The sequence below is a fragment of the Rhinolophus ferrumequinum genome, chromosome 9 (assembly GCF_004115265.2).
Source record: "Rhinolophus ferrumequinum isolate MPI-CBG mRhiFer1 chromosome 9, mRhiFer1_v1.p, whole genome shotgun sequence".
Taxonomy (NCBI): domain Eukaryota; kingdom Metazoa; phylum Chordata; class Mammalia; order Chiroptera; family Rhinolophidae; genus Rhinolophus; species Rhinolophus ferrumequinum.
Genome location: NC_046292.1, coordinates 8289653 through 8315303, shown reverse-complemented (window position 1 = coordinate 8315303; position 25651 = coordinate 8289653). Strand labels below are relative to the sequence as shown.

The following is a 25651-nucleotide window of genomic DNA, read 5'->3' as shown; positions in this document are numbered from 1 at the left end:
GGAATCTTACTTTTCGTCTGGGTTACGATGACACAGTTCACCAGCCCTATTATGAGCAGTCCCAAGGCTGTCACACCCACAATCAGTCCTAGAAGGAAAAGTGAAGCTCAAAACAGCTGCAAAAAGGAAACTCAAATGTACCAGGGACTCAGCAGATCCCTCAGTGCCCAAAGATGGCTGGTGTTGTCACAGGGGAGGGGCAAGCCCAGAACACAGGTCTCAAATTCAATTACAAAAAAACAAACCCAGAAGTGTGTCAAACGAAACATGTCTGTGGGCCATATTGAGCCCAAGGGCCACAGTTTGAGACTTCTGGCCTGATTAGTCCAAACCCGACAGGGAAGCCCAGGAGGTGACCTAGCCCAGCCCACTGTCTTCACAGCCTAATGGGTTCCTTAGAGCCAGCAGTCAGGAGACCACCTCCACTTTGAGATGAAAGCTGACCCCACCCCTCCCGACCCAGGGATTCTTAGTGACAGCACCAGGTCTTGGGATATTCTAGTCCTACCGCCACCGGATCCCAGGACAGTACATCCAGCCTACAGAGGGTTCTCAGTAAGTCTCTGAAATGGGAGAGAGGGAGGGAGGGAGGGAGAGAGGGAAGGAGAGAGGGAGGGACGATGGCTGAATGGGCCCTCTTGTGACTTACCAATTGGAAGAGAAATGTTCCCTGTGCTGAGCCCTTCAGTCGGGGGACTTGGGACCATTGGGAGCAGGACAGAGGTACTTGGAGCTGTGCTCGGTCCTGGAGTTGGCTCTCTCTGTTGGGATCTCGTGGACTGAGGCTGGGGCACGAGGGCTAAGCTTGGGACCACTCTCAGGGGAGGGTGCCCAGATGTGCAGACCGCATCCTTGCTTGCACTGCCAGGGGTGGCCACCGAGATACAGCTGGGGAGGAGGAGGCTGGGTCAGAAGTCAGCAGAGGACAGAATGGCTCAGGGCAGCTGGGTTCACTTGTGGAAATCAGGCCAGCGGGCAAGGGGCCCAGCAGCCAGGCGGGGGGAGTGCGCACGTGTGCCATGCCCTCTTTCAGTACTGCGCCTTCCTGTCCTCACCCCACCTCTCCGCATTCAGTCTTGACTTCCACGCAAAAGCTACCGTTTACTGTGCTCTCTGTCCTGGGACCAACCCACTGTCGGATCCACCCCTCCTGGCACTGAACAAGGCTCAGCAATGCCTCAATCCGAGGGAGGGAATGGCGGGTATCAGGTAGCACGGCACAGCCACTCTATGCTCTAGACCCCACCATCACCCTGGGACAGCCCCTCCCTGCTCCTCCAGAACCAAAGGACTTAGCCACTCACTTCTGGTGGGGCCTGCAAGTATCTGTGGATGAACTCGTATTAGAGAATGTCCCTGGGGCACAGGGTGCACACAGCACATTTGACGTTGCAGTTCCTGCAAGGAAAAATTAGAATCTGTCACCAACTCAGATGTCCCATGGATCAGATAGGCCTTGCCACTGGAGCCCTAGGGGAGGTCTTGAGGGGCCCATAGACCTCTGTCTGCACTCCACCCCTTAAAACACACACACACACACACACACACACACACACACACAGCTGGGCAGTTTGTCCTTTAACCAGTTCTAGTGACTTCCTGGTCTCCAGGGTCACGCGGGTTCATCTTCCTGTGGCACCACCTGATTTTCCAATAGCTTAGGGATTAGTTTGATCCATCTCTGGATCCCCAGGGCCCAGCCCACAGTAGATGCCACAGGAACGCTGGAGGAAAGAATGAGTGGGGAACGTGTGGACAAATGGGCAGCTGGCACCTGGCTGCCACTGACAACGTTCCCAGGCTGGGCTGATGAGTTCATGCCCATAAAGGAGAGACCCAAAGGGGTCCCCAAGGCCCACTGGTCCTGGCGCCATACCTGGTTTGACCACACCAAAGCCGGGGGGACACTTGCGGTGAAGTACACACTGCCGGCACCCTTCCTGTCTCTTCAGCGTGCAGTACCAGCCTGGCTGGCATGTGCATATACGGTTCTGTACCCGAGTGCAGGCTTGAGTTTCCATCTGGCCTAGAGGAGCAAGAAGGTAGCCCAGGGTCATTCCTGTCTCCACCAACCCTGCCCACCACCATGCCACTCTGCCCTCCCAGCCCCAGCCAGCCTACCACCTACAGAGAGCTCTGATCTCCAGCAGACTGGTGGGCCCCACCCCTCCTCAGCAATGGGGCAAAAAGAACACTGGCCATGGAGTCCCAAGGACTCAGTCTTGTTCTGGCTCCATCACAGCATAAGCAACCAAGCCTGCTCTCCAAGGTACAACTTCCTCAACTCGAAACTGGGCACAGTTCTCCCACCGCTGCTCTTGGCCCACCCGCCCTATGGAGCTATTGAAGAGGATTTGGTGAGACAGAGGATGAAAATGCCATTGATAAAGAGTAAAGAACTGTAGCCATGCAACCGCATGCCGTGGGGCATGGAAACGATGAGTCTGGGGTAATCCCAGCCAGCTTTCAGCCAAAGGGGGCGATGTTGAAGACCACCCCTCTCTCTAGACCTACTCACCAGAGCTGCAGCGGGAGCCACAGCTCAAGCACTCAGGGACCCAGTTCCAGAGCTGGGTGTATGTGCTGTCCTCGCAGGCGGTACACACTGTATCTGAGGTCTTGGTGCAGAAGACTTCTGCACGGTAACCTAAGAAAGCAAGGGTCAGAGGTCTCAGGGGGGTGGGGCTTCTGCTCAGACCCTGGGCTCATCCACTGTTCCCCAAAATCCCCGAGTTCTGAAGCCTAGCTGGGAAGGCTCTCTAATGGGGTTCCAACTACTCTATCGACCCATCTCACATCTAGCATGTATCACCTGTCACTCTCTCTCTGAGCCTCCAGATGCCTGCTCTTTCCAGATGCCTGAAATTCCACCATTGGAACTGCCTGTTGTTAGTCAATCACATTTTAGTGAGAACTGGTTTGCCAGCTCCTTTCTTTATATTTGGCTACAATTATCCACCTGGGAGTATAAACTAGAGGGAAAAAAAGGCAGTAGGAATGTAGTATAGTTCCTATTAAGGCCTCAGGAAAAGGCATGCCAGGGGATAAGACAACACCAAGGCAAACCTTTAAAGAGGTTTTCTGAGCCCTGAGCCCTACACTGCCATATTCACTGCTGTGCTAGTCTAGTAACTTCTTACAAAGACCCTGCCAGGTAACAGAAGAAAGAAGAGTCAGTTCTCCTGGAGTCTCATAAAATAGCCGTGGAAGGTGACAGGTCTGTATGTGCCTGCCCATATCTCAAGCTAATGGCTCAGAGCCCTCCAACGGCTTTCTGGATCCTACAAAAAAAAGTCTAAACTCCTTACCACAGCCCCTGCTTACTTACTCAGTCTGGGCCACACATGGGCCTTGCTATTCCTCAAGTTCACCAAACAATCTCCCACCTCAGGGCCTTTGCACTTGCTGTGGCTCCTGCTTAGTGTGCTGTTTCCTACATACTTGCATGACTTACCCCCACCCCTCCTGTACGTCTCTGCCCAAGTGTCAGCTCTTCAGAGGCCTCCCTGGACCACCCGGTATAAAACAACATGTCCTACTCCATCTGTCTCTGCCTTCCCCTGCCTTGTTTTCTTCGGAGCGCTTACTCTCTGATAGGACCACACATCTATTTCCTTTGTTGTTTCATTTGTCTGTGCTTCTATTGGAATGCAAAATCCATAAGGGCGAGGATTTTGTCTGCCCTGCTCTCAACTGTACTCCCAGCACTTAGAACAGTGGCCGACACTTAGTAGGTGCTTTATCAATATTATAGGAATGAATGTATAAATGAATGAATGGACAGATGACACTGGGAGCTGGGCCACCCAGCTTCCCCAACTGGGGCTAGACCTCAAGTCCACCATCTATGAAATGGATAAGCATTCATTGATTCAGTCAAATATGTACTGAGCACCTAGTATGTGCCAGGCATGGTGCCAGGTGCTAGGGTTTCAGTGGAAAACAAGTCCAGTTCTCTGTCCTGGAGGAACCTACAATAGGGGTGACAAAAGAGGAACCAGGCCACGATAGCACAGGGTAAAAAGAGCGGCTGCCAAGGGAGACACCAGAGACCACTGGAAGTTCAAACGAGGAACCAGATCTAGCCAGGCAGTATAGGCAGGCTTCCTGGAGGAGGGGGAGATCTAAGATGAGGTCCAAAGGATAAGTAGGAGTTTACCAGGGAAAGGGAGTTGGGAAGAGGGAACAGCTGTGCAAAGGCCCAGAAGCAAGAGGGAGCATAGGGCCAGTTCATGGAACTCGAAGTTCCGTAAGCATTGAGGGCTATGACCCTGCCCCTTAACCCTCGTACACACATTCCCTCCAAGGCCTCAGCCCCCAGGGACCCAACCAGTCTGAGGGTCAGCGTCCCAGTGGCTGTCCCTCACCAGGGGGACACATGCTGCAGCACATCTGGGTCTTCTCCTCATAGTACTCTCTCTGCTTGCACAAGTTTCCAGTCTCCGGGGCATAGGGGATAAATGCATCCTGGAAGGGGGAAGGAAGAACAGTCATCAGCTTGGCCACCTGTGGATTCTGCCATACCTGACGCCCAGAGCCCCACCCTGTGTCCTGCAAGGGTTTGGCTCTCGCCCTGCTGGGGCTCAATCAAAGGACACAGGGACTTCTCCCTTTGGGAAGGGTGGTGGAGGTAAAAGAAGGGAGATTCCTGCCTCCTTTCACCTTCCCTCTTCCTCCTTCAGACACGCATGTCTGCAGGTGGAGGCACTGAGCCGCAGGGTGGAACTGGCTCCTAACACTGCCCGGGGTGGACACAGCGTCCCGAAGCTGGCCGGAAGGCATTGGCCTGACTCAGAGAACCGCAGAGCTCAGCGTAACGTGGCCCTCCGAACAGGACGTTTCCCCTTCCCTCCTTCCTGCACCTGGGAATCAGCCCTTCATCCTCCCAGCGGATTACTGCGTCCTCTGGGACGCCCTCCCAGCCTGACTCGGGCTCCCCCTCTCCTGGGCTCTGAACGCTGGATATAACCATCTCATTGTGCTGAAACGGGTGACCTACTTGTCCTCCCATCCTGCGTGGGTGTGCACGCACGCACATACACACACTCCACACGTCTGCAGAGCCCACGGCAGAAACGACGGCCTCATCATCTCTAGCCCCTCAGCTTCCAGCACGAGGCCCACAGCAGAGCTGGTGCTCAGTGGGTATTTGTTGATGACGGTCACAGCAATGACCATTTCCTGAGCACTGACAGGATGCCAGGTGTTGTCCTAAGTGCTCCAGGTGCTCTGGTCAGTGGGTACTGTTGCACCCACTCAGATCCCCTACCTGAGCCGGGCACCCCCCCACCCCACCCCACCTGGCTGCCATGAGTGTTGCCTGATAATGACCCCCAGCCTCCAGGAGGGTCGGATGCTCTAACGGACGGACGCTGTGGTCGCGTTCATGCTCCAAATACACCCCTGCCTCCCCGTCTTTCCCCATCCAGCTGCCCACCACCTGGGGGTCGTGAGTGCCCGAGCCAGGGCAGCAGGGCCCTTGGCTGGCCCGTGCATTGAGAACCAGCAAACAGGGACACCCCGCTGCCATTCCTGCTTGGCCTGGCAGGCAGCCCCAGACCCATCCTGGTGTCACAACCACCCCCAAGGGCTGGGGTTTCCTGTTGTGGAGCAATCTGAGGCTCTTCTTGCCCCCACGTTCTTGCCCGAGCCGCCTCGTCTGCCTAGAACAGCCCGGTGCTTCCTCTAATAAAATTCTGTTTATCCCTTCTGACAGCAGCTTCCCCCGAGGGCTTCCCTGCCCATACCCCACCCTGACTGATCACGAGTACCCCAAATCCTGACCTTCCTCCTTCAGGGCTCCTGACACACAGAGCTGTGCTCCCCCTAGATGGGCGCCCTCTGAGGCTGAGGGCTGGGGTGCCGCTGCTATTGCCCCAGAGCCTGGCATGTCGTAGGTGCTCAGGTGGCACTAATCGAAGCAGCAGTCTTCATTATAATGTGCTTTCCTGGAAGGGGACCGACCCTGGCACCAGAGCCATGAAGCCCAAACATGGGGGCACCCACCATGGCTGGCGGGCCCCTAAAGCCCTTTCCCTACCCCCACTCCCAGCCCAGGCCCGGGGCCAAACCCCAGGAAGTCAGCTCTAGTGAGGGTGAGAGAGATGCTGGTGGCTGGCGTAGGAAGTGGGAACCATTCTGCACAACAGAGTCTAAGAAATAACTCCCATTCCAGTCTGGACCGTAAGCTCGGTGCCCCTGGCTGCACGCGCACACACGCGCGCACACACACACTTCATCCCAGGCCTGCCTCCCTCCCCAGTTGGTCCCGGAGACGCTGCCAGGAACCTGGATGAAAGAGGTCGTGAGGCACCTTATCAGGGCTCCTCACAGAAGGGGGTGGGGCTCACTGCCAGTGACTAAACCACCTGGGGGGCCTGTTATTAATATCAAGCTTGGGTGGGTGGGCCCAGGAAGCTGTATTATTAAAAAAGAAAAGAGGCAACCTCCCCTGGTGATTCTACTACTTAACATACAGGGTTACCTGGCACCCACAAGGAGGCAAGAGGACCTGGGGTGGGGGCGCATGGAGGAGACCCAGTGGTCAAAGGGGGGAGCCCCGCAACCAGAGATCTCGTACCTTCTCCCTTGCACGCACTGTGATGGAGGCCTAACTGCCCCCCCATTGCTCCCCCCAAAATGGTCTTTCCTGCAGGCTGCTGCTGTGTGGCTTCTCCCAGGAAGGGGCTGTGCCTCCCCGCTCTGATGCTGCCTCCCCCTCAGAATGCATGGCAGAGGGCAGGGAGCGACTGCACAGGACGGCCGGACCCTGCATCCCCACGAGTACCCCCTGCAGTAACTAGGGGAGCCCCTCACTCACGTGGGGCCAGGGTGCTCCTGGCGGGGCTGGGGAGACAAACACTCACCCGCCCAGGACAGCCCCTGGGGTGCAGCACAGGGAGGCCTGCCCAGCTGGGGGAGGATTTCTTGTCAGGGCCCAAAGGGCCTGATGGGAAAGCGCCCTGCCTGAGCCAAGTTTGGGCTTTCTCTCCACCCACAGGCCAAGGGTTCCTAGACCAAGGCAGGAGGCTGGGCCCCGTGGCCCCCAGGCCACTGCCCAGAGGCCTCCACATGGCCTCCCCTCGGGGTCTTTTTCTGTTTCAACCTCGCTCTCAGTGCCCTTCCCTACACTTCCTCCTGCCACTCTGTGTGATGGTGGTCAGCCGTCGAGCAATCTCGAGGCCTGTTTATCCTCAGAAAGAAAGAAAAAAAATGAAAAAACCCACAGCCCTGTCATGGCTAAACAATGAGGAACAGAAAGCCCCTCAGCTGAGCGAAACAAAAGGTCACTCCCTCCACTGCAGGGTTTCCCAGAGCAGAGAGGCCTGGCAAAACCACAGCCCTGGGATCCAGGCCTCAGGTCACCACAGGGGCCACACAGGCCCGGGGTCCCTGGAGGTCCCCAGAACGTGGCAAGCAGCCTCTGGGAAACATAGGGCAATGGAAGCTTCCAGTTCTCTTGGCTGGTGCTGGGGAGGCTCAGATCCATGTACCACCCACCCACCCACAGGGGAGCAATGACTGACATTTTAAAATGAGGAACTAAACAGGACAGTAGTTGATTCACTCAGCATGTTTAGCAGACCCAAGCTTTCAAAATACAGGGTCCCCAAGAAAAAACTTGGAAATCACTGATGAGCATTAACCATCCATTTAAAGGCAGGACAATCTGTGACCCAGTGGGAGCGGGGGATTAGAGAAGATAGATGATAGACAGGTAGAGGGTGGACAGATAGGTAGATTAGACAGAGACTAGACAGATAGATAGATAGATAGATAGATAGATAGATAGATAGATAGATAAAAGGAAGGAAGGAGAGAAGGAGGGAAAGAGGAAGGACCATCTAACATCCAATTTGTGAGGCAGGTCTGATTGCGCCCACTTCCCAGATGAGAAAATGGAGATAGAAAGCTACTCCCTGATCTCCCAAAGGCTCTGGGTCATTCCAGGGTTGGTGGCAGGCTGTTGGAGGATTGCGCATAAGGCCACTGGGGCCCGCCCCTCACCCATCACAGGCCTCAGAGCTGTCAGGGTCTGCAGCCCCATTTCTTCTCCTTGACATTGGCCTCCGTCCTCCTAGGACAGGAGGCACCTGTGCTCAGGAGTGCCTAATCTGCTCTGAGCACCGACTCCATCCCAGGAGCGACCACGTGACTTCCATCTGGGAGAGGCTCCTCACCAACATTTCACAGATGCTCAGCGAGGTGACAGGACACGTCCAAGGCTACACCAGAAGAGCTGCATGCTTTGCTGCCCCCTAACCTGGCTCCCTTCTCCTGGCTTCCCTCTCCCCTCAACACAGACCCAGGACCCCAAGCCCCTCCCACCACATGACCTTCACCACTCCTCCAGGTTCTCAGCTTTGGCGCTTCAGGGAGGACATTTGCTTTAATGGGACATTTGCTAAGCGCCTACTATGTGCCAGGCAAGGTTGCACGCACTTTATAGAATCCTACTTCTGCCCTAGAAAGCAGGAGGGTGTGTGCCCCTTTCACAGCTCAGGGAGATTACGTCGCTTGTCTGAGTTCATCCAGGAAGGAGAAGGCCAAGCTGGGATGAGACTCTTGCTCTGGTCCCTCTGGAGAAATCTTTGGTCCCTTCTCTTCTTCAGGACAGCTAAAGGAGCCAGCTCCTGGGATCTGCCTTCCTCCTTTGTCCCTGAGTCACTGCCATGCCACCAGCCATCATTCATACACTTCCACAGCAAACAGAGACTGGGGTGCTGGCGCACGCGTGTTCTCTCTGTCTCTCAGGCTCTCTCTTACACGTATACACACGCACGCACACATGCAGGGGACCCGTCTTGGCCACAGGCCAACAGCCTCTGACCTCAGCTCTGACCTGATTCCCAGGAGACTGCCAGGAACCTCAGAACGAGCCAGTCTCCTGCAGCAGGCAGGGACGTTCTGCACCTAAGACCCAGCTCTGTCCAGAACTGCCTGTGTCCCTGGGCTCCGGACAGGGCCCATCCTCGGGCTGGCAGCTCCTCAGCACCAGGCAGAGGGCAGCAAAGGCTCAAAGGAAGGCGTCCATGAGCAGAGAGGGTTGGCCCCGCTTGTCAGCACCTGTGCCAAGTGCTAGACGGGCACGTGTGAGCTGAGGAAGCGGGGGAGGGACTGAAGCGCCACAGCTGGGGTTGGCAGGAACCCTAGACATCCCAGACGACCTCCCATTTAATGGTGGAGAACGTCCGGGGCAAAGGTGGAAACGTTCACGCATTTACTCATTCATTTATTTATTCATTCAACAAACATACTGAACACCTGCTGTTCTAGGCGCTGGGCAGACCGCATTGAACACGGCCAAGTCCTTGCCTCGGGAAGCTGAGGTCTAGTGGGGGAGACACAGACACACACGGTAGGAGAATGTGAGGTGGCAGTAGGAGCCCAGGAAAAAGGAAAAGCAGCGAGTGACAGGGAGAATGTGCTCAGCATGCTCCATGCGCAGCCAGGAGGCCAGGGCAGCTGGGCCGGAGTGGGTGAGGGTGAGGGTGCTGGGAGACAAACGCAGTGGCAGCACCTTCGCCTAGAAGCTTGCTCCAAGCCAGCCATCGTGCAATTATTTACATACATCACTGTCTCCCTGAGTCCTCATCCCGGCACCAGGAGATCGGTACGTACTACGATTATTGTTCCCCAGTCACAGATGAGAATACTGAGCCTCAAAGAGGCTTCCCCACCTCTGGCCCAGTTTCTTCCCTGGCATCAAGTTGACACCTGTGTCTCCCCCACCCCAGGAAGATTGGATTTCAACCCCTCAGGTCTACCCCAAAGGTCCTCCCTCCCCCGCTCAGACACTGCCCCTACTGTGGGTGGTAACTGGATTCTCTGTGCCTCAGTTTCCTCATCTGCAAAATGACGATGTGGGCCTGGTGGATGCTCTAAGCCCTTTCCAGCTCTGGCTTCTTAAAGATGTGTGTCAAAAAGCTCAGCCCCTCCCGAGACCTCAGAAGTACTGGGTGGGTGGGCGGCCCACTCACATGAGAGGTGGAAAAACTGAATGAGCTGGGAGCTAGGGTGTGAGGCAATGCTGAAGGTGGGTGTGGGGAGGGGCTTCCCCTCATCCCCTCTCCCAGGGTGAGGGCAGCCTGAACAGGTGGCCTCTGTGAGGAAAGGAGCCAGAGCTGTCTGCCCTCCCAGGTACATAGACACCTGGCCTCATAGGAGGTGCATTAGGCTTAGGTTAGGGGCTCTGGGTGCACGTGCTAGTCATAGGGGACTTGGGGACATCACTCTCTCTGAGTCTCAGCATTGTCACCATGAAATGGTGACATAATGCCTTGCCTTGACTCCTCCTGGGGTTGTTGTAGGAGCGAAGGCAAGAGCTCTTGGGTCTGTCATCTTCTCCCAGACGCCCAGGGGACGCATGGGTGGGAGGAGCTCTGAGGGTCTGCACAGGCCCTGAGCTGTCGACTTGTGTCAGACAGAACATTAGGACTGGGCTCCTTCTGCCTGGGTTTCAGCTGAGAACCGGCGAGGCGAGGGCAAGATCCTAGGCAGCAGGTTGCCCGGTTCTAGTGAGGTGCCAGATGGCCCACGTGGGCCTTGCAAAGGCAGGGACAAGTATGGGGAAGTCGACCTGCGACCCTTGGAGTTATGGGGTCACCCATAGGCTGGCCCCAGGCCAATTCCTTGAGAAGCCTAAAGTCAGGAGACCATGGCAGGCCAGCGGCAGTGACACGGGGCTGAGGGCTTCATTGGGGCAGAAGGGGCGGAGTTCTCACAGGCCAGATGTGGGCTTCCTAAGACACGGGCCTCAGGTTGTCTCAGAGGGACTTTACTCCAGAGAAACACCTAGAGGAGTGACGGGACCCCAAAATAAAGAGTCTGGGTGAGTGGCCAAAACCCAGGGGCTGGAGGTCCATTAAGTGGCCAGAGGACACAGTGTGCAGGATAAGGGACAGCAATGTGGCTGTGAGGCCCTAAAAGAATGTGAACCTCAGAGGCCAGTGTAGAGAGAGCTACAGCCAGACTAGACTTACCTGGCGAGTCAGGCAAGACTCTTCCCGCTAGCAGCTCCCCCACCCCCCTGTTGCTGACCGCCCCCCCCCCCTCCATTCAGCCTGGAGGATCAGAAACCACAGCAGGCAGCCTAGACTCAGGGGCTGGGGGAGGAGTCGAGGTGAGGGGCAGAGCCAGGGAAGCCACGCAGGTCTCAGAGTCTGGAGTCCACATCAGCTCTCTCTTGAGAATTGGGCAACCCTGCACCAGCTGACTTCTTGCCCAGCACAAGACCCTGCATGTACCCAAGGTACCCTTCTCCGATTTATAAATAGACAATGAGAGAGAGGAAGACAAAGAGAGGAAGGCCTGGAAAAGGAGGAAGAGTTGGCCGCCACCAAGACGGGTCATCTGAAAGCACTATGGTGCCCTCTGCTTTGCCTGCCACCATGAGCGCAGCATTCTAGGGTCTTCAAGGCTTTTTCATTTTCCAGAGACTCCCCTTAGATGCCAGTACTCTTGGGATGGACTCACAGCCAGCCTCCCTGGGAGCACCCTGGGGAGGGATCCCACAGAGTGCCAGCTGAGGGCAGAAAGGGCGTGAGGCTGGAAGGAGGCCACAGGGAGAAGCTTCAGGCTTTGAGGAGTAGCACGCATCCCAAATGTAGCCTTTTCCCAGAACTGGAAAGAGCGACAGAGACTGTCCAGACCCAGGAGAAGTGCCTACTATGTGCCCAGCGCTGGGCGCGTTCACAAGCATTCTCTTGTTCTATCCCTGCAAACCCAGCGAGGTCAGTATTACTCCATTTTAGAGACACAGACCCAGTTCTGGAGATTCTACACTACGTCCGATGCCACATTGCCAGAAAGCAGCAGACAGGAGGCAGTCACAGGTGCACCTGCCTCTGTGTTCTCCGACAATTTCATGCCCTGTAATCATTTTACAGACGGGGGCCCAGAGACGGGGGGAGGGGGTGACTTCTCCGAGAACACACAGTGAACAAGGTGCAGGTGGGTTCAGTAACTCTTCCAGGCTAAAGGGTCTCCAGGGTCCCAGGGGCAGACACCGCAGCTGTGGGGAAGGGCAGAGGTGTCTGCCCGAGGACCCGGGGACCCCCACACAGGTGGAAACTGTCTTCAAGCAATATAGAAACCGCTGCATTTGCATAGCAGGTCCCAGGGGCCCCGGGGTGTGGTGAGAAACAGCAGAGCTGTTTCGGCATCCATCTTAGGGGGTTTGTGGGAGCCCGGTGGACCGTGGGGTGCAGCCACATCAGGCCAGGCCAACACCGTGACGACCACATGGTGGAGGCTCGTCTGCCGTCACGGGGAGAGAATCAGCATGTGCGTCAGGAAGGACCAACCACATCACAGGTGGTGGCCCAGGGGTGACACATCCCACTCCAGTCCTGCTCCCTGTGATGTTGCTTTAGAAGTGTGCTGGGGGCAGACAGGAAGCCCAGGCTGTTATCCGGTTCTCAGTGCAAGGCTTCGTGTTAAGTGCCAGGACACAAAGAAGCCAAGGAACCCTAAGTCTAGCTGCAGAGAACACCCCCACCCTTCCCTTCTGCCCCCACCACGGCCTGTCGATCCCACCTCCTCAGTCTTCTCCTGGCTCCTGCAGCCCCACAACCCTTGGCATCTCTTGCCAGCGGGGCCTCCTCACTCTTGGTCCCCAGCCTTTCCAGACGGACCTGAAACCACCTTCCTACATCCAAGTCTGGCTCTGCTTAAAAGCTTCCATTGGCCCCGCTGCCTTCAGGCCGAAGCTCCCTGTCCCCAGTGCCCGGCCCTGACAGCACCTCCCGCCCGTCTTCACCTCACCCTGCACCACCACCCCTCACTGCCTCTCACCCAGAGCAGCACCTGGCTCCCTCGCCCTCCTCCAAGCCCTTACTCCTGCTCATCCCTCTCCCGCCGCCCCCTTCGCAGGGTTAACTCTTCAGCTTCTTTCAAAAGTCCTCTCCAACACCATCTCAAGGAAACCTCCTCCAAACCGCCAGATGGGGTCAGAGGGCCCTCCTGGGGGCGCCACGACAAGCCGAGTATATCTCTCTACAGCCCAGACCATTTTCTGGTGAATTATTTGTTTTCCCGTGTCTCCCCCTTCGGGCAGGGACCATGCCCTCCTCCGCATGTGCTAGTGTGAGCTCGGAGCCAGACACCCAGGTCTTAATCCCCGTTGTGCCATTCACCAGCCTCAGTTTTGTCATCTATAAAATGAGGACAAAAACAGTGCCCGCCACATAGGGCTGTAATGATTCACTGAGTCAACTTATGTGAAGTGCGCGGCGGCACAGCGCTGGCCGTTAGTAAGAGCAGAGTTCCTCGTAGGGTTTTTATTACTCATCGCTCTACGCCCAGCTCAGGACATGGCCCATGGGGGGAGGGGGCGGTTAATAGATGCTGAATTGTTAAACAGAAGCAAAAGTTTTAATTTCCATTAGCTGCAATGAGTTGGGGCTAGCATGAGAACTGGGCAGGAAATGGGCTTAAGAAGAGAGGGGGCGGTATCCCCAGGGAGGGGAGACCGGGTGGCAGCTTTCAGGTAAGAGCCCCCCACAGCCACCATTACATCTGGGTGGTGGTTTAAGCACAGAGCTCTGGAGCCCGACTGCCTGGGGTGGAATCTCGGTTCTGTCTCTCGTGAGTGGAGATCCTGAACACATAGCAGAACCTCTGTGTCTCAGCTGCCTCTCCCACAAAACGGGGGCGTAACGGTACCCCGCCATGAGGGGCTCAGGAGTAAAGGCATTCGGTGCGTGCAGTGCATTAGACCCTTGCCTGGCACCCACTGTGCACCCCTGGATGTCAGTGGCAGCCCTCAGTTCACTGCACTCTCCCAGCGTCTCCCAGCCCCAGTGGGAAGTGACAGAGAGGGACGCTTTTATTTCACCTTACCCCTGAGGAAGACCAAAGCTCAGAGAGGAGCTCGGGGGTCCCAAGATGCTCTGACAGCAGAGGCAGACAGGTCCCCTGCCCGTGGAGGCACATCACATCTCACACCTGAGGTGAACAGGCTAGCCCTGCCCTGTCTCATGTCCACCCAGCAGAGGCCAGGGTGACCGAGGCCAGGCTCATCCGGGGGCTGATCGTGATAACTCCAAGAACACGTGAGGCTGACAGTGACCAGAATAAGGTCACTTGTCTCGGGCTGGGGTAGGGCTGAGGCCAGAAGGGCCTCCTGTTGCAGGACTGGGTGGAGAGGGACAGCGGCTCTTCTCCTGAGTACCTCTGTTCCCACCCTAGGTCTTCTGTCCAGTCCAAAGCCCTTCTCCTTCTCCTCCTCCCTGAAGCCTTCGATCTTTCCTGCCTGTTCTGCTGCTACTCCCTCAGCCCAGAACTAAACTATCGCAATAGTCTGTCTTTCCCACTGAGGTCAGAGTGATCTTCCTAACATACTCTCTGTTCTGGTCACTCCCTTGCTCAAAAACTATCAGTGGCTCCCATTACTTCAACTCCTGATAGGAGGGAGTATGGTAGCCGAAAGCATGGACTCTGGAGTAAAGATGCTTGACTTTGAATCCAGACTCCCCTCTTACTGGCAAGGGGTATCAAAGGAGTTTGTTTTTGTTTTTTGTTTCAAATAAATGAGGTTAATGAGCCTCAGTCTTTTCATCTGTAGAATGGAACTGACAACAGTATATACCTTGTGGGGCTATTACAAGGATTACATGAGATAACACAGGTATAGTGTTTAGTAAGCACTCCAAAAATTAGAGTTGGTACAATTTTTTAATATAATTGATATTATGAATTTCTACTTCCATAAATTGGCCCCAAACAGCTTATAGCTTCACGTGCCATCACTGCCCCAACAAGTCTTTTGCTCCAACTAAGATGGTCTAGCCATTATCCCCTGCTATTCCTGCCTCCACGCCTTCTTCCTGGTATGTACTCATCCCAACCCTGGCCACCCTCAAGGCTCAGCTTTTAGAAAGATCCCTGTGTGGTCATTGTGGGAAGAGGGCCGGAGGGGGGCAAAGTCAGGAAGGTGACAAGAAAAGACGCCAGGCCAGGAAGAGAGCGAAGCCATAGGGTGTGGGGGGTGGGGAGGGAAGGAGGGGATCATGCCATGAGGTGTCCCACTAACTGGGAGCCTTTCCCTAGAGACTCACGTCCAGTCCAGACCTGGGCATTGTGAGCCAGGGCCATATGGAGGCCAGAGCTGCACTCCACCCCCTGCCCAAAGCCACCAACTCCCCTCACCCCTTCCCCCAGTATAACATTGGAGGCCACATGACTCTAAAGGAGGGTGGGTGAGGACTTTGCTGATCTCAGATTCCAGCTGGGGCAGCTGAGATTCCGAGAGGAGAAGGAAAGTAGCCAAGCCCTCCCAAGCTGGAGCTGAGCCAGGACTGGGCCTCGGACCCCTGACTCCCAGCTCTAGGCTTAGGTCACTTCACAGAGTCTGGCATCTCTCCTCACAGGCATTTGAGAAGGCCTCCCACGGACAGCCAGGAAGACATCCTGCCTGCCTGCCCCCAAACTCCTTCCCGCTCTGCTCTCACCCTCAGGCCCACTCAATTCTTTGAACCCGAGGCCACATCAGCCATACCCACTGCAGGCCAAGCTCAGATTGAAACACACCGGTGGGCCACTGTCTGGATGGCAGAGCAAAACAAACAAAACCCCCTGGGGATTTCTGCCCTGTCTCTGGTCAGAGCCGCTGGGTCAACCCAGATCCCGGCTCCAAAGCCAGGGACAGAGTGACGGTTTACTGGTGACTCAAGGGCCCAGCACTCTGGAAAGGGGTTCGCCCCATGGCTCTCGAAGTCATTCCACACTGCCAGTTTTCCCACACGTGCACACTTGCGTCTGCTACCAAAAGCCAGAGAGCAGCTGGCCCACCTGCGGCCTGGGAAGCGGGCTTGGCGTGAAGGCGCTGCTAGCGGGCCTTCTAATTCTAGGAAGGATCGAGTCCAGTGATTATAAACCTGCACAGGTGATGCCGGAGGGGAGCCTATCCCCACTCCTCTGCTAAGATGACATGGAAGCTCAGAAAGGTAGGGCTGTTTCACAGTCAACAGGAAAACGGGCAGACGCAAAACCAGAGCTGGACTCGGGGCCTCCTGAGCAGCTGCCCCCTCCCCGGCATTGCTGTCACTCGGGGCAGAAGGAAATCTACTCTTCCAGACCCCATTCGGTAAACAGACACTTCCTCCTCGAGGAATGCACCACAAACCACAGTGATGTCACCGCCGTCTGTGACCTCACAACGTGCCGTGGTGGAAAATGACTGTGGGTCCCAGCCCTGCAGTCAACAACTGGGCAGAGGGGGACAAAAACGCCCAAAGCCGTGAAGGAGGCCTACAGGACGCAGAATGGGGCGCCCATCGCCAGTGACAAAGGGCTTCTTCAAGGAAACTGCCCCCCCACTCAGGGCTTCCTTGAATCCATCGGTTCCAGACAGCAAGCCCCGCAGTGGATACCCACAGCATAGACTTTCCCACAGCCTGGGGCCCCAGAGGGTCTGGCTTCTGAATTTTAAAAAGGTGCTCACTAGGTCCTAAGGGGCAGGGAGGTGGAAACCCATGGCTCTGTTCCTCCTGAGAGCTCTGCATCTTGTCTTGGATACAAGCTGCCAGGAATTCTCGATGCCACTGGAGCCTGAGTCCAGCAAATCATTCCAGCCAAAGCAAGTGGGATCGAGATCAGCAAGGAGAGAGGCTGGGAAGCACAGATATCCACGGTGGGAGTGCTGGGCTCTCCTTCCTGGGAAAACTTTTAGACTCCCTCACCCCCAGTCTGTGGCCTTTGTCAAGCACATGCAAAGCTGACAATTCCTCAACCTTCTAGGAGAGCGATGGAAGCAGCGCTGTTTGGGTTTTATAGACAGGGATGCTTAAGGTCACACAGCAAGCCAGCGACGGTGCCCAGACGGGCTCTCTGGTCTCCTGACACCCAGGATGGTGCCCCTCCCTTGGAGCCCTGCTGTGTTGGAAGTCCTGTGGAGGCTGGGGAATGGACAGCATGACCTCAGAAGTGCCTCCACGGGGCTTCCCCTCCTCAGGGTGACAAGTAAACAGCACCTTCAGGATCACAGAGGGTCGAGATGGAAGAGATTTTAGAAACAGCCTGGAATCAGCCGTGCCCATCTTGCAGGTGGGAAAACTGAGACCTCCTGCAGCCCCATTTCACAGACATCATGAGACTCCTCCATACTATGCCAAATGCACCCCTCACTCACCCTCAAATGACATACAGCACCTGTCACTCACTGAAAGTAGTGGCGAGGGGCACAGTAATGATTGCTGACCCCACAGCCTTTGCCATATGCCCAGGTCCTAAGGCTAGGCAGTTGGGCAAACTGGGCAGTCGGGTTTAAGAGGCCCAGCAAGGCGGCATCTGGGCAGGAAGCATGGCCAGGCAGGAAGAAAACTGTTCTCAGGGATGCTGGGCAGGAGCTCTGGGCAACTGGTGGTCTGCCACCCACGCCTCAGGGCCCTGTGGCTCAGAGCCAGTGCGTCTCAGCCCGTGCATTGCCCTGGGACCCAGAGTTAGGTCAGGCCCTGTAAAGCCAGGAATGCTGAAATAAATAGCCGCCAGTGGGCTGCACCACCTATAAAGTACTTTTAATCCTGACAACCAGCCAGTGAGGTGAGCATCATTCCCATTTTACAGATGGGAACACAGAGGCTCCCAGAGATGGAAAGAACTGCCAAGGTCATCCAGCCCGTAAATAGCAAAATAAAGATTTGTGCTGAGGTTTAAATCGGAGGCTGGGCTCTTCTCCTAAGTCATCAATACTGCTTCTCTGCGGCTGGCAGCACGTCTGGAATTGGGAGCCACAGCGTCTCCACTTTGTTCCTGTTTCTCCAGTGGCACCCCTCTTCCTGCCCCTAAGCCTCAGCTTCCCTCCCTGCCTGCTTCCGGGCAAGTCACATGCCTACTGGGTCCCTGAATCACTGCCAGTGGGTGGCCCAGTCACGAGCCAGGGTTGGGATGTGAGGGGGTGAGCACTTTGGGGAGAGCACCCCTAGCCTCAGCAGACCCAATACAACAGAGAGACAAGCCCAGAGACATAGCCCAGAGGGAGGGAGACAGTCTGGAACCCAGCCCTGTCACCACTAGGTTTTCAAACTCTTCTAACTCATCCATAAAATAAGGGCACTATAAAGGTCTGATGAATATTTTCGGACACTTTATATTTTTTGCACACCTACTATATGCCAGGCACTGTTCTAGGCCAGTCCTTCTCAACCAGGGGCAATTTCCCCCCAGAGGACATTTAGCAATATCTGGAGATATTTTTAATTGTCACAGCTAAAGGGGCGGCTGCTACTGGCATCTATCTAGTGGGTAGAGGCCCTGAATGCTGCTAAATATCTTATGACGTGCTAGGCAGTCCCCACAACGGCTACACAGCCCCAGTGTCAAGAGTGCTGAGAATGACACACCCTATGCTAGGCTATGAGTCTATAGCAGTGAACAAGTCCCTGCCCTCACTGTGCGTGCATGCCACTGGGAAGACACAATAAAAGTGAAAGATATATAGCAGGTCATGAGTGTTCCATAGGAAAACAACAGGTCAGGGAATGAGACAGCTGGTGGGAGCTTTTATAGGCAGGATGGTCAGAGAAGGCCTCTCTGAGAAGAATTCATTTGAACAGAGGGAAGTGAGGGAATGAGATCGGGGGACATCAGCAGGAGGAACATTCAAGGCAAGGGGAAAGCAAGTGCAAAGGCCCTGAGGCAGGTATGGGGGAGGGGGCGCACGTCTGAGGAACAGAAAAGCAGCCAGCATGGCATAAAACTGAGAACGAAGTTGATGTGTAGAGTTGAATGCCACACACACACACACACACACACAGGTTGGCTTCAAACTCTTCTCCTCCCCCCTCTCCACCCCCTATTCCTCCAGGAAGCATTGAATGGTTAGGGCCATAAAATGTCTCCCAGCCCTGGGAGGAACAGCACTTCAGGAGCCACTGGGCCAGGCCCCAGGATGACAGTGAGGACCATTCTGTGCTACAAGAAGGCCAGGCAAGTTCTCAGTCTTAGCCTCTCCAACGCCTTTCATACCCACTTGGCTCTGAGAGGAAGGCAAGGTAGGAAGTGCCTGCCACACCCACAGGTAGGAAAACAGGCTCAGTAACTTAGCCTAGGCGACAAGGGCAGTTAGAGGCCGAGCCCAGGTCGGTGACCATTGACAGTGTGGCTCCTAGAAGGCTGGAGCCAGGTCAGGGTCATCTTGGGGTCCCTAGAGCCCAGTACGGGGCTGGGCGTGGAGGTGGTGTCCATAACGTTAGGGGAATGAATGGGTGAATGGTACCCGGCCAGCGGGCCACTGCCCTCTGAAGGAGTGCCCAGCCAGTGGGCCACCTCCTCAGTCAGCACACAGGTCCCCATCTGGGCTATGAGGCAGGGGGCAAAGGGACATCCCTAGACAGCAGATACCCTGGGTCACCCATCTCTACTCCAATGGCCAACGTCCCCAGGGCAGCCTGGGAGCGCTCAACCTCTCCCCTAACTTGAGCTGGCCCCAGGCCCCTGGGTATTGAGGAGGCAAACAACAGCCCCTCCGCCTCAAGACTTTCAGGGATACGTAGGTCAGACCCAGCAGGTAGGGACCCCTCAGTCCCCTCCCCAGCAACAAGAAAAGCTAGACTGCTGCCCCCTCCATCCCTATCACAGGGCATCAAGCATTTACCTATCCTGCCAACTTTACTGGCATTTACTTATCGAATGAATGAACGACTAGATGAATGAATGATGCATTCCACACCAGCCAACAAATACAGCTTTCAAAGGAGGCAAGAGCCCTGAGGACACAATGACTCTGCAGTACCTTCGGCCAGCTCAGGTCACATGGGGTCCTTTCTGCAACTCAATCTAGTTACAGCTAACATTATTGAGCATCCACTGTGTGCCAGGGAGCCAGTTGGGGGTCAGAGCAGGGATACAGACACAGGGAGGGTATAGTGCAAAGAGCTTTGGAATCAGGCAGACCTGTATTCACATCCCACCCACCCCACACCTCAGCTCTGTAATCCTGGGAAATGTCATAACCTGAGTTTCCACATCTCTAAATGGGAACAGCACCATCCACCTTTTAGGAGTTGCTGTAAGGAAGATTCTAGTAAGGATTTGTAATAAAGTCCTACTACAGTGCCTGGCACTTAGTAGGTCTTCAAAACAACTGGAGCTATTATGCTGGCAATCATGAGGAAGAAGACCCACAGTCCCTACCCTCAAGGAACTTTCCATCTGTTGAGGTGGATAAGACACAACTACATTAAAAAGCAGAACGTCTGTCCTTGAGACAGACAAGGGCTCTGAGAGTTTAAGGGAGAAAAGATTAAATGCAACAGGAAGAATGAAGAAAGGCTTTCCTGAAGGGGGTGGCATTTGCAAAAGGCCCTGAAGGATGGGAGCAAAGAGTGTTATCATGGAGAGGGGACAACGTGGGGTACGCATGTTTCACAGGGTGTAGGGTACAGATGAAGAGGGGTAGCAACAAGAACCCGGATACCTCACTCACTCGGGCCTGGGACACCTGGGGGAGTTTCTGCCTGGGTCACAAGAGGTTTCGCAGGCAGCGAGAGAGATGCTCCAACTTGAGGAGCGTCTCCTCAGTGTGATGCCACCACGGAGGATCAGGAGAGAGGGTGCAGAGGCCAGGAGACCCCCTAGGAGGCTGTGGAGACGGTCCCAGAAGGAGGGAACCTGAGATGACTGACACAGGAGCTGGTCAATAAGGGAGGGAAGTGAGAGACGCAAGGGGAACCCCTCAAACAACTCCAGGACTCGGGCCTGGTGTCCCATGGGCCACAGAGAAGCCCTGCGCCTCCTCCCCCAGGGGCTTGCATGCCACCAGAGCAGGATGACATCTCTCAAAGCACTTTAGTCAGGCTGGGGACAACAGCCATTGGCATCCACGCTCAGTTCTCAGACTACTCAGGACCACCTGTTTCCAGGATAACCTCTGTGGCAGCCCCCCAGGACCCACCCTGGCACCCACTGTGGGTGAGTCAATTCTGGCCCAACAGCCGCCAGCCTCTGCTCTCCAGAATTGGACTCTAAAGATGTCTTTCGCCTTGGCCAGTGAGTCACTCACATAACCACGTGAGTCAATGCCACCGCCCACCTTCCTTCCTGGTGGAGATGTCCAGACCATGTGTCCGTCTGAGTAGGATCAGGAGGAAGGGATGGAGGCACTCCTCCTCCTCAGGCACAGGGGGAATGGAACAGTGCCCCCCATGCCTTCTTCCGTGAAGCAGGAGGAGTTCTCTGAGCCTCAATTTTCCCCCTCTGTAAAATGGGGTCCTTCTATCTTACCAGACCATGGTGACAGCCAGAAGAGGCAGAGGACAAGCAATTCCTCTACCTTGCTATTACGGTGGGTGCAGTCAATACTGAATAACAGCTCTGGGGGGGGGGGTCTGCTCTCTCCATTTTCCTGGAGCCCCTTAGAGATCACGTCTGCCTTGATAATCACCCAGAAAGCTTCTCTCCCGTCCTCTGTCCCCAGAGGACACAGGCCCAGGCCCTTGGAGGGGTAAGCCCAGGAGAACCTGAGGACACTGTCTCCTCCCCATTACCCCGGAGCCCACGGAGAAGAGGCCCTAAAATGGCTGCTGGACATACCAGTCGACTCCTGGGGAAGGGGTCTGGGCAAAGGACATGCCAGACAGCCCACTGTGCCCGTATCAAGCGCTTACTGTATAACTGGCCCTGTTCTTTCAAGCACATCGCCGTTGTATTTCTAAGAAAGAGGAAAACCATCGCCCAGAGGAGGAGGAAGTCATCTGAAGAAGGTGCCCGGTGTCGGCAGTGGGGGCAGTGCCCCAGTACAGACCACCTCCTTCACCCCACGGGAAGGAAGGCTCGGTCGTGGCAGTCGCAGGGGTAACGGGTTGGGATCCAGGGTCGAGCTGGGCTCCCCAAACGCCGTGGCCGAGGGACAGAGTTCCGGCCCCCGGCGCATATGTGCCCAACCAGAGTCCCCAGCGGATCTCCAGCGACGCGCTGCGAGTTTCTGATCCCGTGTGGGGAGTGGGGGGGCGTGGCTCCTCGGCGCCCGGGCCAGGGCCCCCCAGGGTTGGGGTTTGCGCGCCAGTCCGGGTGGGCGTGAGGGGCCGGCGCTCCCCGTGGACCGCGCAAGGCACCCACCTGGGCGGGCACGGCGTGGCCCGCGGCCCAGAGCTGTAGTCCAACGGCCAGCGCGGCCCAGACGGCGGCGGGCGCCATGGGGACGAGGGGTGGCGGCCGAGCGCGGGCGGGGTTCGGCCGGCCGGGGCCCGCACTCCTCCTTCACGCCGTCCCTCCGGCACCGCTGCGCTCCCGCGCCTCCGACTGAAAGCGAAAGCCGGCTCGCTTAAGACAGAGCAGGGGCGGGGCTAGAGGACACACCTCCTCCTGCCTCCTCCCACGGCCCCGCCCCCCAACGACCGGCTGCCTGGCAACCGGACCTCCACTCACCCCGACAGGGCCCATTCTGTCCCCACTCTCCAAATCCTGCTCTGGGTCGATACCTTCCAGCATCAGCCATTCCCAGCCCTCGGTGACCTCTCAACCTCCCTCTAACACCCCCCCCTCCCAGTGTGGGGGCAGGAGACCTGCACTGGGGACAGGCTCCCACCAGGTTTGTGGCTGCCCTGAGCCTGCGCCCCTTGATCTGCTCTGCGACCACCTACCCCCTCCCACCCTTGCAGGCTCCCCATTCCTGTTGGGGTGTGGCACTAATTTGGAAAAACATGCCACAAAGCTGAGGGTAGCTCTGGGGAGACCGCCGTGGTTCTAGATCATTCACTCATGTAGACTCTAGAGCCAGACCACCTGGGTCTGAATCTCTGCATCAACCTCATAGAGTTATTATAAAGATTAAAAACTGTATAATACCCATAATATAGTATATATTATATATGTATGTATACTTACAAAGGAAGTATATATGTAATTTAGTAAGCTCTGTATACGAGTACGTATTAGCTGTCATTACTATTATTTATTTGTTCATCTGTCCTTAAATATTCTTCAAGACCTTCTCAATGAGCCAGACCCTGTCCTGCCTTCCTTCTTGAGTCCCCTGTCCACGCGGCTGACAAGTAAACAGAGGCTGGGACAGAAGCTTTCTAGGAAGTCGTGGGGACCCAGAGGGCGGCTGGCCCAGGCCAAGGGCCATGAGGGCTGGCTTCCCTAGAGTTTACAACACGACTGAGCACCCACTCTAGTTGCCATCTGCACCCCCTTCACTCTGATGCCAGGGCCAGCCCTGTGTGACCAGAACATATTCCCCCAGCCCTGGGAGTCCTTTGTCCCCAACACACAGGGCATTTCTGAGGGGTGGGGTGGGCAGGGTAGCAGGAGGTGATTCTGCTCCCTTGTTCCCTCACTGCAAGGCTACCCCCAGGAGGTACAGATGCCCCCTACCCTGGGCCACCAATCCCGGTGATGGAGATAGCAAGGATGGTGCTTCTAGGCGCTGAGTGAGAAACTGGAAGTGACTCCGAGGGGATGGAAAATCCCACCTCCTGATCAGGAGGCTGGGAAATCACCTGGTTCCCACACGTATGTGAGACATTGGCCTCACGGAAGGTGCAGGCAGCTCAGCTCACAACTGTTAACTCCTCAGAGAGCAGCAGCCTCTAAAACTTGCATGGAGATTTCTTCTGGCCCTTACAAGTCTCACCTGGGAGCAGTTCTGTGGACTCCCTGAACCATGAGAGAGCCAAAGCCCGGAGTGAGGTGTCACTCGGCAGAAGGAGGGGTAAATGATTGGCCATGGATGTCCCCTACACACCTCAAATCCAGTGGGTCCCACTGACTCATCCCCTCCCATAGAAGCCCAGCTCACACCCTGTGTGTCCTGTCTCACTCCAGCTTTGCCACCTCAGGCCCACCTCGCCAAAGGTTCCTGTCACCTTTATCAAGCATCGGCTGTGTGCCAGCCCTGGGGCGCTGGGCATTCAGCAGAGCACAAAGCAGACAAGAATCTCCCATCAGTCTTGTGGTCTCAAAACTCCTGCGATATACTCCAGAGTGGTTCCTCATAGTTCCTCCTGCTTGGCCCCAGGTAAAAGGAAGAACCCCCCACGCTTCCCCCAAGAGGCCAAAGTGGGCACTCAGCACAGTGACGACTCCTTCCCCCAAATCCTTTCTCTTGGCTTCTCCAACCCTGATATCTTGTTTAGACTGGAGATGAGCAATGGCAAATTCTGGGTGAACTGGAATTTGACATTGAATCTCTTAGTATGACATGCACAGGTGGCCCAGGACTCTCTCTTCAAGGTGGGGTTTGATCTTGGCACCCACCATATTGTAGCTGCCATCGAGGAATCTGGTAAAACTCAGTAACAGCACAGGGGTCCCTTTAACACGCTGCCCCAGTCTGGATCACTGGCCCATCTCCTCCTATCCCACAAGCCCATCCCTGGCTTTGGCCTTGGCCATTTCTCACTTGCAATGCTCCAGTGGCCTCCCAGCTGGTCCTCTGGCCTTCAGGCTCATCACTCCAATCTGTTTTTTATGCTGTGGTCAGGGCCAGCTCTCAAAATCATAAGGCAGTCATATCATTCTCCCCAGTCCTGTAGTTCTCAACCAAGGGGTGATTTTGCCCACTGCCCCCAAGCACATTTGGCAATGTCTGGGAACCCTTTGAGTTGTCAAAATCACGGGGGGCAGGGGTAGGTACTCCTGGCATTTCATGCACAGAGACCAGGGAGGCTGCTAACTATCCCACAATGCACAGGAAGGCGCCCAAAGTAAATTATCCAGCCCAAAATTTGATAGAGGTTAAGAAAACATGCTTTAGTCCATGGCTCCCCACAGACTTCAGAACTGAGCTCAGCTTCTTCAGCGAGATGCTGGAGGCTTTCACCTGTAGGCCAGGCTGCCGGCCAGACAGATCTCCCCAACTCCACTCTCCAACCACCCTAAATAACCCCAAGTTCCCACCTCCATGTCGTGTCCACACAGGTTCCTCTGCCTAGAATGTCTTTCCCTTCTGTTGCTCGGTCATCTCTTTGTCCTTCAGATCGAAGCCCAACTCTCTCTTCTCTGTGAAACTTGCCCTTAACCACACCACCAACCCAGGCAGCGGTTGGGACTTCTACGGACCGTTAGCGAAATCCTCCCCTTGGTACGGTTAGTCACTCACACGGCCCTCTCCTCTCTTAGTAATTGTGACACTAGCAGTTATTGCAAGTCTATTCTGGGCCAGAGAATTTGCAGATGTTGTGTTGGAACAGAGGGGTCAAGCTTTATAGTAAGCTTATGTGCCTCGTAAGGGGCACAGCAATTCAGACCAAGTATGGCTGCTTCCACAGCCTCAGCCAAGCTGCTGGACCATGTAGTCCTCGGGGGCAGGGGTACTCGGTCATGGCCCCTCTATTTCCCTGTTGACCAGGTGACACACAGAGGGAGGAGCGCAATAAAGTTGAAGTGCATGAGGACTTCATGGAGGACTAGTGTTATGCAGGAGGCAATAAAGAGGTCCGTGAGTGAGTGAATGAATGAATGAGGGAATGAATGCATGAGTGAATGAATGAGTGGGTGTCAGGGTCGAGGCCCGGGAATCCAGCCCAGCCCCACCACTCCCAGGCCCCACCCACTCAACCTGGTCTCCCAGACCAGGCATATCTTAGACCCCAGCCCCAAAGTGCGGAAAAAGCCCACTTGCTTCTCCTCAATGGATAACAAGCAGGCTTCCAGCAGATAAGACCGTGGCCCTCTGGGCTCCAACTCAGGGACTGCATGCACAGTATCT

General features: G+C 55.7%; 1 protein-coding gene across 1 annotated transcript in view; it reads right to left on the bottom strand.

Annotated features, from left to right (window-relative positions):
* The window catches only part of TNFRSF1B (TNF receptor superfamily member 1B), a 34507-nt gene extending 12259 nt beyond the window's left edge, over window positions 1-22248 (bottom strand). The window contains exons 1-7 of the mRNA XM_033115492.1: window positions 22057-22248; window positions 4368-4467; window positions 2519-2647; window positions 1877-2026; window positions 1305-1398; window positions 650-888; window positions 11-88 (exon numbers count right to left, since the gene is read on the bottom strand). Coding sequence (XP_032971383.1) covers window positions 11-88; window positions 650-888; window positions 1305-1398; window positions 1877-2026; window positions 2519-2647; window positions 4368-4467; window positions 22057-22134 — 868 coding nt within the window. The 5' untranslated portion in view covers window positions 22135-22248. The remainder of the gene's footprint in view (window positions 1-10; window positions 89-649; window positions 889-1304; window positions 1399-1876; window positions 2027-2518; window positions 2648-4367; window positions 4468-22056) is intronic.
* Window positions 22249-25651: the final 3403 nt, after the last annotated feature.